This window comes from Gymnogyps californianus, chromosome 12 (assembly GCF_018139145.2).
Source record: "Gymnogyps californianus isolate 813 chromosome 12, ASM1813914v2, whole genome shotgun sequence".
Taxonomy (NCBI): Eukaryota; Metazoa; Chordata; class Aves; order Accipitriformes; family Cathartidae; genus Gymnogyps; species Gymnogyps californianus.
In genome coordinates this window covers 7,476,274-7,493,098 of record NC_059482.1, presented here as the reverse complement: position 1 = coordinate 7,493,098, position 16,825 = coordinate 7,476,274, and the positions used below count along the sequence as shown (strand labels likewise).

At 40.9% G+C, this 16,825-nt stretch overlaps 1 protein-coding gene across 1 annotated transcript in view; it reads right to left on the bottom strand.

The window, feature by feature from the left end:
• The window catches only part of ADAMTS18 (ADAM metallopeptidase with thrombospondin type 1 motif 18), a 78,093-nt gene extending 63,912 nt beyond the window's left edge, over positions 1 to 14,181 (bottom strand). Inside the window, exons 1-3 of the mRNA XM_050903978.1 lie at positions 14,014 to 14,181; positions 13,781 to 13,859; positions 11,596 to 11,912 (exon numbers count right to left, since the gene is read on the bottom strand). Of these exons, the coding sequence (XP_050759935.1) occupies positions 11,596 to 11,912; positions 13,781 to 13,859; positions 14,014 to 14,115 (498 nt within the window). The 5' untranslated portion in view covers positions 14,116 to 14,181. The remainder of the gene's footprint in view (positions 1 to 11,595; positions 11,913 to 13,780; positions 13,860 to 14,013) is intronic.
• Between the last annotated feature and the right edge of the window lie 2,644 nt (positions 14,182 to 16,825).

The following is a 16,825-nucleotide window of genomic DNA, read 5'->3' as shown; positions in this document are numbered from 1 at the left end:
TGTGGCATATCCATGGAGGTATTTTGGAGCACGTGGGCACCATTCAGACCAGGCTGATGGTGAGCAGGAAACATAGCCCCATGGGGAAATGCTCCACATCTTCTGTTAAACCTAACACAGAAGTAGGGCTGTGGAGGTAGAGTGACCTTTGCTATGCACAAGTGCTAGTTTGCCAAAGACAGACCTTCATTCTGGGTGAACATCATTTCCTCTTGTTTTTTTTTTCCCCTCACATTAGAGCGTGTTCCTGACTTTCCCAAACTGTAATCTTTAAAATGATTAAATAAATCATGTGAGCAGCCACAATAAAAAAAAATTATACTACTTCCTCAGCCCTCAAGCTATTTCCAACTAATTTAGTGTTGTGGTGTTACTCTGCACACCAGAAAGCCAGTTTTCAAGAAATGCTTGGAAAATTACAACAAAAATAAACTTCTCATGGCACTATAACCCAAAAGCTGAGAACCTGTAAATAGAACCGGTGCAATATTCATAGGCCAAGACCAAAGTCTGGCACATTTTTGTTCCCAGCTTCAACTGTCTATGGTAATCTATCAGCCTCTCTTTCTGATTCAGCTTCTGGTCCAAATTGTCCTTTCATTGGTATTTCATCTGTCTCACAGGCTGATGGAGAAAGCAAGCCTTTGTCACCATACCATTAGTCTGGTGTTCAATGACACATGGCGCCAACTGTACGCTGTTCTGTCACAGCTCCCACCCTGTATTTGGGTTCATGCATGGTCTTCGTTAAGTGAGACCTGCAGGACTCTGTGCCTTGGGCAGTTAAAATGACCACCCAGGACTCTCTGGTAAGCAGAGCAATCACAGGAATCGGAGGAATCAATTAACTATTTCTGTAACAGACTACATATTCTCCTCTCTGCAATTATTCGTCTCTCTGACCAAGAGCAGAAGATGAATGAGGTCTTGCATTGGTGTTCCCAGGATGACAAGTGATAATATCCTTGCACATTTTTGTAGATCAAAAACTGTAAAGTCCATCTCCTGTCTAACAAGGGAAACAAGCCTCAAAAGCTACTTTCCTCTTTCACTCCCAGACTTGACTTTATCAGGACTTGATTGGGATTAGGCCAAGTAATCTCTTTACAATGACTCTTGACTTCATATTTTTTGATGACCATTGTGCTTCCTTTACTCCTTCATTGTCATAATACTCTGGCAGCACAGCAGAATGAAAACAGTTGGCATCAGTACACTGAAACATATCTGGCAGCTGCAGGCACCACATGCCAAGCACTTCAGTGCATTTTCTAGCAGCAGTAGCAGCAGCTGGTTCTCTGGGAAACTGCCTGAACTCCTGCCTCATTTCACTCCTGGCTGTTACTAGTCTGAGTAGTCCATGAGAACAGCATAGGGTCAGTCTGCAGATGGGTTTCTTTGCCCTTCAAGTAGGCCATTTTCCTCCATCTCACTTCTGATTCAGTGAAATCTGATTATACAGCACCACCTTGGATTATTTACAAGAAGTGTTTTGGGGTCTGCCAGTAGAAACAGACATGCTTCACTTTCTTGATGAGCCAGTGGTACTTTCCATTTGCAAAATGTCTTTCTAAACCAAATAGTAATGTTTCCCAAAGAAATGGTGTGCCTGTTGACTCAAGGGCCAAGATGATGTAGGGAGGAAGAAAAAGGGAACTCTCCTGAGGCCAGGTTCTGATCCAAAGCAGTCAGCATAAAACTTTTTACTCACTACAAGCTTTAGATGAAGCCCATAAACCAGCAAATACCTGTCAATGAGACTGGAAAATATTGTACTGCAGGAATCAGTAGACATCAGCTGCTGAGTTGTGTCTCAGCCTGGAAATTGTCCTTTTTCCGCCCTTTTGCTCAAGCCTTTGCTGCTAGAGGCAGGATAACAATCTGATCATCAGTACATGATGTTGGGAGTGCAAAAAATAGCCATGTGGCCTTCAGCATGGCTTCTAGCATGAAGAGAAGCCAGCAAACAGCAAAAAAACCTGGAGGCTGGAGATATTGTTGCGGTAGGCTAGTCTCTACAGTGATTTCACAGACATCTATTGCAAACAATGTAACGTAGAGCGGACTATAAGGAACGATCCTTTGTCAGAAAAAGTAGCAAAAAAGTGCAAAAGTGACATAAGCATTTTTCTTGTCCATACTGTAATCATCCACAGTGGGCTGCAAAAAATTCATCTGGGCCCTAGCCCAAGATTGGTATTTTAATCTTCAATTTATACTTGCATCTAACAAAACAAATAGCATAACTTTCTGTCAAGTGTTAATAAGAAATGAAACTGGGTAGCCACATTTTTAGAAAAGTTTAAACTTTCTTCTCCAACACTGTGTTACAGCATTTATACCTATCCCTTACCATGACCAGCTTATACTTTAATTACAATATTAACTTGAAATATTTCTTGAGGTTTAGTCTAGCCTAATTTTAAGACTTACTGTTTTGATGACTTCTTCCTAAAAAAAGAATAAGTGTTGCATAAAACAAGCCTGCTCAAGATAGAATTATTTTTAAATGCTCACTCTTTTCACTGAAGTGCAATAATTTGCATGAAGAAAAAGCAAATCTGTTTTTAATTTCGTGATTTAAAAAACCTAATTATATTCTGGTGTTATATAAATTCTATATCTCATAGCAAAGAAACTGCAGATCTGAAGAGTAATCCATGTTTCATTAGTTTGTGTATTCTGCCACAGAATATAATATTACGTTCTTAAATTAGTTGGAAGCCACACTGTGCTGCAGAGTATAAAAACAAAAGTGAGGGCTCAAGCTAGGTCAAGCATATTTTGTATAGGTCCATTAAAAATCTCATTCCATTAATATTAATAAAGATGTTGAGACACAAAAGTCCTTCAATTAACATATATTAGGCAGGCAGGCCCAAGCATTCAAGTGATCCCACTGTGAACATCAAGAATCCAGTCCTCAAAGAAGAAAGCCATGAGTGTGCTGTGTACATAGTGGGGCAGCTAGAAATGCTAATGCCACAGAAGAGTGAAAAGGCAACACCCTATTGTCTGTGCAAGTAAATACCACTTTATTGCCTCAGCTTCCTCTTCTATTAAGCAGGTTTGTGCTGGGCCTCGTTATTCCAGTAAGAATAACTTCAAGACCTATTATCTTTGTCATCAAACTTTTTTGTTTTACTATTTTTTGTCAGGAACTAGCTGGGCAGCCACATATGAGATTCAGGAAAAGGATTTTCATCTGACTGTACAACTTGTTTGCAGATTTCCCTAGCTTATGAACTAAAATTGTAAAACAGAAATTAACTTGCATGTTCCAGAAATTGTTCTGGACAATAATGGTTCCCACAGTACTGAGCCTCAACCATCAAGACTCATTCACTTGCATATGACCTGATTATTTGACATTTCTTCACCCTCATTCTTAGTGACTTCCAAGCATGATAAACAATAAAAGGTTACTGATGTCAACCTATTATGAGCCAGGATGCTGTTCTCATCTAATACACAGTAAAGCCAGTACTGAAGCTTAATTAATACATGTTTGTAAATTGTGCTGAGCTGCAAGGCATTATGATTTCAGGTTTCTTCTGTAAATGTTTACCTCGAAGCTTTAGTCAACGCTCTACTGTCTGAACCAAAGATAAGTTCTGCTTCCATCAGCTATTCACATAGCTGGTCAAATCACTGTCAGAGCAAATCAATAGGAAATTCCTTTAGCATACTGTAATTTATAGTAGACCTGCAGCAACAGAATTGGGATTAAAACAGGATAAGAAAAGGCAAGAAAGAACCAACATTTCTGCTCCCAGTGACATGATCAAAAAGACAGAGGAAAACCTTGTTTGTAATGTAATTATCCATTAAAGTTCAATTCAGATACCATTTAAGGGCTAGTCAGAGCCTTCCTAACACAAAATGAGTGGTTTTTAGAAAAAAGATGCTGAAGTCTGAGTTTCAGCTGATAAAACTCACTGTAGGTCCACTGCTAGCTCTCACTGCAGAGATAATGAAGTTTAACCCCCCTTCTGCCAGCTCACTGAGAAAAGACTATTACAAAGTGAGGCACGCAGAGCTAACAGCTTCTGTATGTGGTCAGGAGTCAAGTCGGAGGGAACACTTCTCATGACTAAAAAGGCTGCTGACTTTAGTGGGGCTGCTGTCAGGTTATCACTGGACACTGCAACTTCCAAAAAGAGAAAGCAGGTATTTTCTAGAAAAAAATCCCTAGACAGCTATATATCTGTAAGTCAACAACATTACTCATGCTCAGGAGAGAATGAAATCAGATGCAAATAGCTCTGAAATTGTCTTAAAGAATTGACCAATATTGGCATCACAGCTCTGGATGCCTTTGTCTAGCATGGCCCTAGCTTTTATCTTGCCCCCATCAATGGACTGCAAATTTCAAAACCACAGACATTGAAAACAGTCTTTAGACCTCCATCCTTCTCTCACTGTTTGCAGTACTGGATAGTAGTTCCAGTGATCAATCTACCATCTCTTTCGAAGGGTATGGGACATGCCATGCATCAGAAACACAAACCCTTCCCTAAAAAGTTGCAAATTAGAAAACATGGTCTTAAATACCTTGTAGACTTAAACACAACTGTGACAAACAAAAACTGTAGGTGCCAAAATGACTAAGGGACTTATAGAGCTGGTAACAAACTCCCAGTGACCATCCAGACCAGTTATGACTGGGCAGCCTACGTTAAATCAAAGTCAAGTTCCCAACTGAGTACAAGTGTGCAAATCACAAAGCTGTCATCATAATCAGGGCACTGGTTTTGCAGAGAGGCTAAGGAGGGAGTAAGCTTGGGGAAAAAAATGTTTAAGAACAGTTTTGATACCACTGTTTGCTCAAATTAAGTGGACTGTGCGGCAGGGCCAGGGCACAACCAAGATACTCCTCTGCTTTCCACTCTACTGCTATGTGTCAGGAACAGAGCTCTAGGAGTGGGCTGCTTGAGTTGGGCTTGAACTACAGTTTCACAGACTGTCATTGTGTTTTGGGTAAACAAAAGCCTTTACACTCCAGGTCTGCAAACCTGGTATCTTCCTCAAACACTTCTGAAGTGGAGGAAGAAGGGGAAAAAGACAGAAATAAAACCCTGTTTAGGTTAATTATTAGTGACTGAAAGCTGCTATTAGTTATTAGAATCTGCCTCTAAAAAGAGAAATATTTTAGAAGTTCAGCAGTTCGCAGCTATGCAGAAGAGAATATGTTGCATCTCAGCAGCAGAGATGGTATGATCCAAATGAAAATAGTGGCGCTTAAAATAAAAATCCTCATTTACATCAAAGACATCCTGTTATGAAAAGGTCAAGTCTGTGCAGACAGGTCATCCTCTCCTGACCCATATGAGAGCATTTGACTATAAGCTTCCCTCTAATGGACTAGGGAAAGTGTGGGAACTAAGCTTTGTGGAAAGACTGTGCTACAGCAAGAAAAATGCTGATGTTTCAAGTATAGATAGAGCCTACTAATTCCTTTAGAATTTATGATAAGACTGCTGCTTAACAAGAAAGGCCAGGATGAACTGCCTATTTGTGTACAAATGGTTGGCTCCCTGTTTCTGGAACTGCTTTAAGGGTGCAAGCAGCAGTGCTCGCAACAGCCTGAAGTTTGGTCTGAAATACACCGATGAACAATTTCCATGCTCTTACTGCCAGCTGAGCAATAATGGAGCAGGCAAAAATGACTGAGAGGACCAGCTCCTGCGGGCACTCTTGCGAGCTGTTCTGTGTCCACAGCCCACTGTGTTCAGGCTGATGAAGCCAAACTGCTTTCAGTGACACCGTATTTCCTCTATGTATGTTCCAGGTTTCTTAATATAAAACCTGGAAGAAATGCAACCTCTATTACTTTTCCTGTCCAGGAGAAGCAGATTATTTCTCCATCATTAATCCTCTTGAATTCCATTTCTTACCCATTAGGAATCAGTAGGGTCAAAATGCCTGGGATAACACTGTCTTTGTCTTGCAGAGCTAAAGCCAGAGTTAAACAGAAAGCTTATTAGACAGATACGGAGAAGGGCAATCAATAATCTAATCACACAATTCATTCCCCATCAGCAGTCAATTCAATGCTGAGACCAGAAACAGTGTCTTGTATTTGTCTACTATAATTTGAAATATCTTCAAGAATATGGCTTTTTCCCATTGTCACCTCATTTTCCTGTAAATATTTTTCTTATTTTCATCTTTACCATATTATGGAGTGAATAATGGAAAAATGTCCATCAAAACAGTGGACAAAATGATGATCCTGTAAAACACAGTTTGTGTTTTATAAAGGATAGAGATGTAATGGTGTATGAATATAAATAAAGTCAAAGAACTCATATGCCAGATGCTGTTCATGTTGTGCTGGTATAATGGCAGAAGATGTAGGATTTGTATATTGGCTTGCAGATGGACTAAAAATAGTTTTGAGAATGAGTCAAATCACCAGTTCTGTACTTAGTTTCTCTTCAAGGTCCCACTGGGCCAAATTTTGTCCTATTTTTACAGCTGTAGGTTTCTAAAGGAATCTCATTGTGAACAGCAATTATTTTGTACTTTTACCAGCAGTCTGGCTCACTGATTTTGATGGGAGTTCGTCTGCATAAGAACCTTGGGATTTGTCTCAACATATTTAATTGGACTTAAAGTGTGAGCTCTAGGAATAAGAGGCTGTTGTTAGCATGAACTTAAATAATGCTAATACAGGGTGCAATTAAACGACTACAAAGAATGGGTACATGAGTTGCCTTGCCTGCCAGCCTCTTAGGTGGCCAGACTGCATTAAGAAGCTTTAATTTTGTGGCTTCTTTGATACTTTGAGCAAAGTCCTGCCCTCAGACACACACGCACAACTTCTATTGAATTAACACATCTCCTGTTTATCTCTCAGTGCTACATCTAACCCCTTCTCCAGTCGTAGACTCCTCTGACAGCTCAGTGAGTGTAACATGATTCATCCTTTCCTCCTCTTTCTCTTCCCTTGACTAGACACTAACAAACATAACAGAACTTGAGACAAGAGAAAGAGGCCCCTTATAATGAAAGATTCAATCACATCTTACCAAAAACAAAGGAGGGCACTAGCTAGTGCATGAAGCCGACTCCACTCTTCTAATCGAGGTACATAAATAAAAGGGATATATTCACCTCTAGTGTAAGCAGGTGCAGCCTCTCAGGCCTCCATGCTAGTGTGTTTGCTTAGGGCTGAATTTGGCCTGAACAATAAAACTGTGTATCATATAGTTCTGAAGGACCTGAACCGTTCCACTGAACTGTACTGATTTTCTCTCTGACCCAAAATACACATGCATGTCTCCTCTGCGATGTAATGGCAGGAGGGCTCCTTTATGTTGTACGTATGTTTCTTTCCTCTGGGTGCACATGTTTTGTACTTGCTATATACCCTCACATGTCTCCTCCACCAAATCACAGCAACGTCCCCACAAATGCTATACAATAAACTACTCATTCATTATGTTCACTATTTTCTATGTTGTGTATTGGACTATAGTGTAAACTTGTTTGACTTTGTAAGAGAGAGTTCTTGTTCACAAGGGGAATGTGACTTCTGCTCCTAAATGCAGTTATAAATTACTTTTAAGAATGTCTCTAGAACACAACTGGACTACTAACAGCTCTGGGGTTCTCTTGTATTCTGCCCTGATTTACTGTGTGACTGCAAACAACTCGCTTTATACAACAGATTTTGTATACCTAGACCTAACATAAGGCGACAGAAAGGAGACAAAAACTAGCATATAGAGACAAACACACAGCTTATACACAGACTAGGAAGACAGCAGTAAGGCTTTTAGAGACAACGTCATCATGAAAGTGGAATTAGAGATGGTGAACCTACAATAGATACCTGTTTCTAATGCAGATGAGATAGCACAACATGTGGATGAGAATGGGCAAGGACGCAAGAGGAATGAGGTAGGAATACAGATACGGCCACACTGAGTAAGTCCTAAAAACGATTTCTTATTCTAACCGTGGCCAGCGCCATCTCCTTCAGAAAAACCCCTGCATTCTGTGGATTTGGCATAGTCTGCCTCCCAATTAGATAGCTAAAGGCAATTATAAGTAATAATATGTTACTAAATAATAGTGGTAGTAAAAACATATAATTAGAATAAGTAAGAATTAACTCAAGTCAGGAGTTTGGAAAAAAAACCTGAATTTGGGAAGAATGAACAGCTTGAATTGGAGAACGTAAGCAGAGGATGAAGCAGCAAGATGAACCAGTGGCCTGGATATATCAATTGGGAGAGCACAAGGGATTGAAGGAAACTCCAAGAAGTCAAGAGTTTTAATAAAAGCAATAATGAATATCAGTGGAGAAAGGAGTTGAAAATTTCGCATTAATTTCTATTCAGGCCACATTAAGATGAAGCCAAAGAGGAAAACTAGTTTTTTATTTACTAATGTAAATGAACTCATTGACGCAAAGTTGTAAGAGTTAAAAAACCCTGCCTCTGAGAGTGAGAATATATTAACAAAATATATGAAAATGAAAAAAATTATCACAACTTCTTTGGAGAGAATGTATCATATTCTCCACAGACCGTCCAGAAGACATTTTTTGTGAAGGTGTACAAAGTACATCCATCTTTTCAGCATTTTTGATAAAATGACTTAGCAAATCTGTATGATGTACAACATAAGCCTGAATTTTAATAAATCTGTTGTACTCTTTTATCGCTAAGTAAGTATGATGCTGCTACTCAATGCCTGATGGTGAAACAGACACTTAGGAAGATCTAAACAAGATTTCTTGCATATAAGTTAATTTAATTAAAAAAAAAAAAAAAAAAAAATCACAGCTTTCTTGCTGCATAACAGATACTCCAGCAAGTAAAGGATGCTGACTGAAGCAGGAAAGGGCAGAAGACAGAAGAAAGCAAGTTTCCGGTTGAAAATCAAAGCACCTAAACACTTTGATGATGAAAAGGCAAGAGACAGTACTCATAGTAAACTTGTACATATTCTCCTAAAATGCTAACTTATGTATTAGAGTACTTATTCAGATAAAGAGCATAGATCCAGTTTTGCCTTCTGACACATCAAGAAGTGTGTTGACTGATGGAAACATTTGGTCTCAAATCAACACATCAGCATAAAAATGTGGGGCCTTACTGCCAACTAAGCTATTAAAACAGGAGTAAGATACACCTATCTCTTAATAGATCTATACCAAAGCAACAAATTCTTGCTCCTTTCCAGTGTTAAGTTAAGGTCATCCTGCCTAACAAACCATTTCATATAGAGTCTCTCAAAAGTCTACTCTGCAGGCAATGGCAGATAACAGACAGCTGAATGACTGAATACTCTAGGTCATCCAAAAAATTAGATCAAAGAGTCCCTGTAGTCTATTGAAACGCAGTTGCTTCCAAATCACATTGTGGTGTTCCAGGCTTGAAAGAATGGGTCACTGCAGTTTTATTGTAGAGAAGCTATTGCTAATGAAAGGAACAATGGAAAGATTAGTGCTACCAACCATATAGAAGAAACACCACTTTCGGTTTAATTGCAGTGAACAAAGCAAATAGGAAAGAAGGGCAACCAAGTGACAAAAGTAGTTGGTGCAAATAGGATATAGAAGCTATTCACAAGGTTCTCTTGATCAGAGCACAGCGTCCAGACTTAACATATGATTACTGAATTTGGATCACAGTAAAAAATGACGTGGTTGTCATTACAGACAGCTGACGACACATTTTTAAGGCAGCCTTGCAAACTGAGTGACTAAGAATCCTGTTGATAATTTGCCTGGGATTCATTAGGTGCACTGAAATTAATAAATGGATAGGGAGAAAGGAACAATTATACTTTATTTGTGATACCTACTCTGCAGGAGATTATTATAAGTAAAGGTTTACTTCATTTACCAGTTTAAAAAAAACAATTTAACATGAAATCTATTGAACCTTGAAACTGATTAAAGAAAGAGAGAGATTCTAATTGGTGATAATCTAGGTACTGAAAAACGTGCTGCCATAATAAATTTGTTCATGCCACAGTATTTATTCTCTTTTGATCAGTTTCTCGACCTTTTCTAAGTGAAGCTTACCAGTCATAACAATCTCTATGTCGAGACAGTGGTAAAAGATCCATTTCAGTCTCAGTTAAGATCACCACATTCTGTTTCTCTGTGACCTGAGGCAGACTTGAACCTTCCTTCTCCAGACAAGACTTGACAAGCCCAGCTTCACTTAGCTCATAAAGCATGTTAAAAAACAAAACATGACCAAACAGGGGAGATCACCCAAACTGTAACTGTTGTGTGTAGGTAGAGCACTTCTCTTAGAGGAAAAAGACAAACACTGCAATAAGTGAAACCAGGTCTTTTTCTGAATAAATATGGTAAAAGCTAGCAGTTGTGAAAATGAAGCTTCCACAGAAACAACTAAGCACATCCGATATTAACAGTTCAGCACTACAAACACAACTTAAAAAACAAAAGAAAGCTTCATTCCCATTCCTGGCACCTGCTCCAAAGTCACGTTTGCAACTATTCCAATGAACTATATGATACTAATTCCTCTAACTTGGTGAGAAAAAAAAAGCAGAGCATTCAAAATATAATCCAGACTACTTCAACCAGTTATCAGTATTCAACAGCTCTTCCTCATGAGCCACCCTCTTCTCAAGTCACTGATTACTATTTCAAAGGAAACACTGGGTGTCTCAAGTGCTCTTTTTTTGGTCCCGCCACACAATTGAATAGCCCTTATGGACAAGTACCTTTGCAATACAGATTTCTAGAGGGTGACCCAACATATCCTCTGGACCTTAGTCAACCACAAAGCATACAGATACCTTCATATACCTAACACTTAAATGTCACTGCTTTAATCTGCATCCATAGGAGATTGCTTTGCAAGTGCAAAGGCTTAAGCCTAAAAAACATCAATAACTATTAATTCAGTAGATGGTTCTTCTGAATTACATCAGTAAAGAATTCTCTGCAGGCAATGAGCACTGTCAAATGTATTTTGAAAAAATCATTTGTGAGAAATAATTTTTCATGAACTTGGATGACAGCCATAAATGGAAAATATGCAACGATAATATTTAACACATTCATAAGAGATCAACTAATCAAGATTTATAAACCCAAATAAGGCTGGAATTGTCAAAGAAAACGAAGGGAAAATGGTTCGTAACTCCTGCTGAGCTAGGAAATTCACCCTTCCTTAAAGCAGTTGACAAACCTAGGTATAATATTTTTTTCTCACAAGCTTATGGATTGATTTTTTTTTTTTCCTTTATTCATAGTAGTTCACAAAGGCAGGAAGAGCATTTACTTGAGAGCAAGCAAAAATGTATAAACTATCACAAAATATAACAAATGAAGATTGCTATGGGATAATTACTAGGACTACCAGCCAGTCCTCTGTTTTTTTTCCTGAAAGACTGTGATCAAAAATACAAAGGGTGTGATGCAGTTCATTGGCTATAACTAAACCTCTTCTGTTCAATGCAATAACAACTAGTGGTATTAGGAAAATCACCAAATGGTGTACAGTACCCTGAATATTATATGAATTACATACCTTCAGCTACTATTCCACGTATGAGAATACTTTTAAGGCTGATTTGTTTTAAATAAACACTTACCAAGCCTACACATGTAGATATTGCTACCGAAGAGGTGCTATCATTCCTTATAAATCCCTGGTAGAAACACTGCTCAATTTCATGTTCCTGAGAATTTGAGACTCCATCCTTCCCGAGTACCTGGACAATAAAACTGTTGCTTAAAATGGTTGAAGGTTTAAGTTCTAAGTGAAGTTCCTGTCCAAATGCTGAAAATTTGTAGTGCAAGGAACTCTTTGAACTCTGCGTTGATCTCTTTCTCCTAGTACTGTGCAAAACATCATGTGAAATGTACGATCCACTGGAATCCACTTTGACAGGTGTCACAAATACATAATCTGTAACGATAAAGAGTTAGCCATCAGCTTTTGTATCCGACAAATACGGTAAGCTTCATTCTGACACTGTAAGCATCAGGCTTTCACTATGGCATGAAGCATTCCCTCACTTAGGGAATGGCCCGAAAGCTCTGCAGGCTATGTATGTATAGTCTTGACTGGATAAATTCACTCCTGTAAGTCACACAGGCTCTCAAACTATGTTTGTTTCCTTTCTGCCCCACTGAGAGGTACAGACTAACTAGCATAGCTGTGAACATTCCCACAATCGCTCTTCTGAAGACATTTGTCATCACCAGCAGATCTGTAGATTTTCCCCTCCCCCTGTATTAATTGCTGTCAAATGTGAAGGCCGCTCTGGTTTGAGAGTTTTTTTTCCTTCCCTAAGAATGCAGCAAATATTATATCACCATAGGGGTAACCATGACTGAGACTTTGTAGAACTGTACCACTTGTTCAAATGGATTAAAGGATTAATTTATTAATGCCTTAACTGAGTGAGACCTCATCTCTTTGTAGTGACTTGATTAGACTGGGTTTCAAATTGTAACTGACCTTCACCAGAAAGAGATTACATCCTACCTAATAACCTTTAGTCAGCCATTGCTAATTGCATGTCAAAGAAGTTTATTGTTTTTGATAAAATACGTGAAAAATTACAAAACTATTTGTGAGGAGAAGACTAAGATCTACTCACAACCACCTAAGAAAGGGAAAAATAGAGGCTGTGATTCAGCTAGCTGTATAAGCAGGTACCTAGCTTGAAGTACATTACCGTTGCTGTTGATCTAGCCATACAGGGATTACTTGCATCCTGGAAGCTGGGTCTGAATTTTAGCTGTTTGCTGAACTAGGACCTTTGCACCTATTCCTGGTTCTATGAGTAATTATGCTGAATAAACTGCTTCCCAACCCCGTTTCATTTTTGAGCTGTATTTCTCTGTGAATACTTGAAGATGTCCATGCATTTAACAGTAAAACAATTCATTTCCTAAATTGAAATAACACCGTTAAAAAAGAAGAAACCCCCCTCCTTCTTGTGTTGTAACAGATGTTGCGAAAACTATGCATCTCTTCGCCTGAATAGACATTACTGGACACACATTAAGCTGAAAACATAACCAGTGATAGGTTGTTTTTCCTTAGACAGTGGAAACAATACATCAAGAACTTTCACTTTCCTCGAGCGGTGTTAATCAACGGCAGAAGTTGAGGACGCTAAGCAGGCTGGCAGCCAAAAAATGCAAGCAGCTGCTGGAGAGAGGGAATCCCCCAGTGAGCAGACGATAGGGTGCAAGAGGGTTTTCCTTTCTGCACCCTGGTGTGGTTCTCTATTGTACTTTGTTTCCACTCGCACCCAATAAAAAGCATATACTGCACTTCAAACTTCCCAAAGTCATCAGCATCTAAGTGTTAGTCTGCAACCTCAGAACAAACAGCTCCTGAGCTCTCACTCACACGAGTCCTTTCTCTCCAGGTTTGTTTTCCCTTAGTTTGCATTGCACAGCTGCTTCTGCTCTCCCACCCAAAGCTTTTCATTACTTTTGTCTCATTGCTTCCATAACAGACACATGAGGTTTTGTTGTTGTGGCTACATATACATTCATCTTTCTAATTGCACATGTAAACGTGGATGTATTTACCATCTCATTCATTTGCTTTGCTGTTACATATTGTTCCTTTTAGCTTTTGCACACAGGGCTTAACAGGTTAATCTCTGCCCATGGTTAGCTATTGTACAGCAGCCAACTTGCTTTCACTTTATGTTCCCCGAACACTGTGGCTTCTTCCCTTTAAATGCTCAGTCCACCAAAAAAAGCATCCATGCAAATGTTCATATACACAGACACAGAAAGAGCTATACAAACCATGATTCAATTCATTGATGCTGTCACTGGTTAAAGTTGCTGCATGAGACATGCAACAGAGGCAGCACAGCTGAAGGGTCTGCAAGAGAAAAAAAAAAAAAAAAGAGAGAAAAGGAGTATTGGGCGAGATTTACTTGACAAGGGGAGGCAGAAAGACAAGGCACCAGAAACTGTGCAGTAACCTGGTATGAAAGTACACTAGGCGACTGCAAAAGAAAGTGCTCTCGACCTGCCTTTACAGTGCTTCCAAGCCACGGGAGAGTCGGGAATTGCATGGAGCTGCCGCTGAGAATCGCAACAGGTAAAGTCCAGACGACAAGCAGGAGACAGTCCATGTTCCGCCGTGCACCTGGTGTGCTACCTGCTCCCCGAAGCGTGCGGCGGGCGAGCCCGGATCCCCCGCATGGTCACCTGGGCTCTGCCCCGCAGCAGCTCCGGCGGCCGGCTCGCAGCGCCGCGCCCCCGCCGTGCGCGGCGGCGGAGCCCATGGAGCGGCGCCCAGGTGAGCGCGCCCTCGCCGCCACCGCCGGCGCGCACGCTTTAAGCTGCCGCCGCCGCCGCCGCCGCCGCCGCCGCGGGGCAGCGCTGCCTCCGGCGCCGCGTCTCGGCGCGGCCGCCGCCCGGGGGGCGACGCGGAGCGGAGCGGGCGGGACCAATGGGGAGGCGGCGGGGCCGGGCCGGGGCCGGGGCCGGGGCCGGGGCCGGGACTCGCGGGCGCAGGCGGGGAGGTACCTGGGAAAGGGGGTGGCTTGCGGCCCTCCGCAGACCCCGGGGGAAGCGAGGAAGCGGCCGGGCTGAGCAAGGGCAGCGCCAGTGCTAGCACACCTGTGGCGATCTGCAAAGAGATGGGGGGGACCTTCGCTGGGGTAGGGGGGGTGCAAAAATGGGGGGCCGACCCACAGCGCTTAATCAAAAGAACCCGAGTTTTCGTGACGATGCTGGGAGAAGGAGTAGAGTCCAGTATCAGTCATTCGGCTTCCAAAGCACCATTCACTTGGAGAGAATATGCTGTTATTTTCTATTAGTTTTCAAGGTAGCTTCATGGGAGGACAAACAAACAAACAAATCAAAGAAAATCAAACGAAGATTAGGTTGCCTGGGAAGAAAATACAGCTGCGATAGCCATGACCAGTTACCGATTATTGAACACTGATGTCCATAAAGGAGCTGACTTTCACACAGTGGCTACACGTATTGAGCCAAATGCAGCACCAGGATCTGGTCTCGACTAATCTAGTCTATGCTATTAGGTTACACTTTCCCTTCTACAGAAAACTTCAGTAAAGGATCAAAGATCTAAATAATCTGAAAGGAAACTGAAGTATGGAAGTGAATGGGACTGGTCCAGGCTGGAACTCAATACAGAACTTGTTTCTGATGCTTTTGGCTGTACTTGGAGAAGTGTCCCTCACCTCATGATCTCCCTTCTGTGCTAGAGAGCTTTCCAGTATGTGTCTCAGTCCAATCTCACTCAAAATCTGCCTTGTCTCAGGGTCACACCATGAAAATAAATGGTAGCTGTGTCAATCTAAGGTGTCTTGCTGCTCCAGTTGGCACACAAGCTGGAGAGCACAATGGAAGCCGGGGTGAGCTGGAGGTCATCTCCTCTATCTACCTCCTTCACCAGGGGTTTTGTGGTAACTAGTTTGGGGCAGCGGATTAGACAGATCAGAGATATTTTCCCTTCTAAAGCATTTCCTGTCTTTAAACATTAAATAAGTTCCCAGGTGTGGAATTTCTCCTTCACCTCTCTCTATTTCCCAGTGGGTTTTACATTATCACCTTCCTGAATATATTATGATAAAGTTTCGAGATCTTTTTGTAATAGTGCACCTGTCACCTCCCACTGAGTATATTCAAATGAAATAGCTGGCTACAGGTTTACTGTGGTCCCAGTGGAGCAGAACACATAAAACATGCTGTGCATTGCAGATAATAGGAGAAAAATATAAAATTATTGGGCTGTAATTTTATTATCAGCCCTGAACACCCTGAACAGACAGACTTGACTGTTTTCAGTAGACTACCTGACTGTGAAGACTGACATTTTATTTGCTGTGAGGGGAGGGAAATAAATACAGTTCTCTAGCAATTACAAGAATTGTTTAAGAAAGCAAAAGACAGCTCTCACCGTAAACCTAGCACCACTGAAGGGAGTTTTGCTCTTGATTTCTGTGGAGTTAAGATCTCACCCTGGGGATTTATATTTCTTGAGTATGATCAAAGAAGAAGAAAAAAATGTGACACTGCTTTGCATGACTATAAATGACATGTGTCCAAATTTGAGTTGGCATTAGGCAGGGGACCCCAACCTTTCTTGGCCTGTAGGCAGCAACATTGATCAGTTAACATGCTCAGACAACATCATACTTTGCTCCCTGAGTCAATCAAGATCCCAGCAGTGATGGTCATAAACATCAGAGAATCCTGCAGGCAGCTCGTTACCATGTGCAAACATAGTTACCATGCAAAACGTTAGAGAAATAAAGCTCCACAGTCAGCAGTGTAGTAAACAATGCAGTCAGAGGGTTTTTTTCCTCCCCCCACTCCCTAGCAATTCCCACCTCAGATGACCAGCAAGCATATATTCCTTCAGAGATAATTATTACCATATTACAGTCTGTTATTGGGCTCATCTCTATTCTCCCTAAGCTGTCAGGTTGGATGCTCCTATCACTTTTTTATGCTCATCAGTTTTAACATGTTTTCAGTAGGTCTTTTTCTTCCCCTACTTGTTTGTATCCACCTGTTGTAATTGTGTTCCACCTACACGAGAAACTCCTCCATTACTGGTGAATACAAGAAAGTGTGGAGACCCAGTAGAAACTTGTCACCCTGAAGCAGCATTGCACTACAGATAATCATACCCTTCTTGGGGAGGGATCTCCAGCGTAAAGAGATCATTTATGTACCATGACTCAGCAAGTCAGGATTTCTCTTGTATCTGCAAGGGAAAGTAGGGGTTTGCTACTCTATACCAGCAGTGAGTTACTGCTTCACTTTCATTACCACACTGAGGCTCGCAAGAGCATAGCCTGAGTTTCA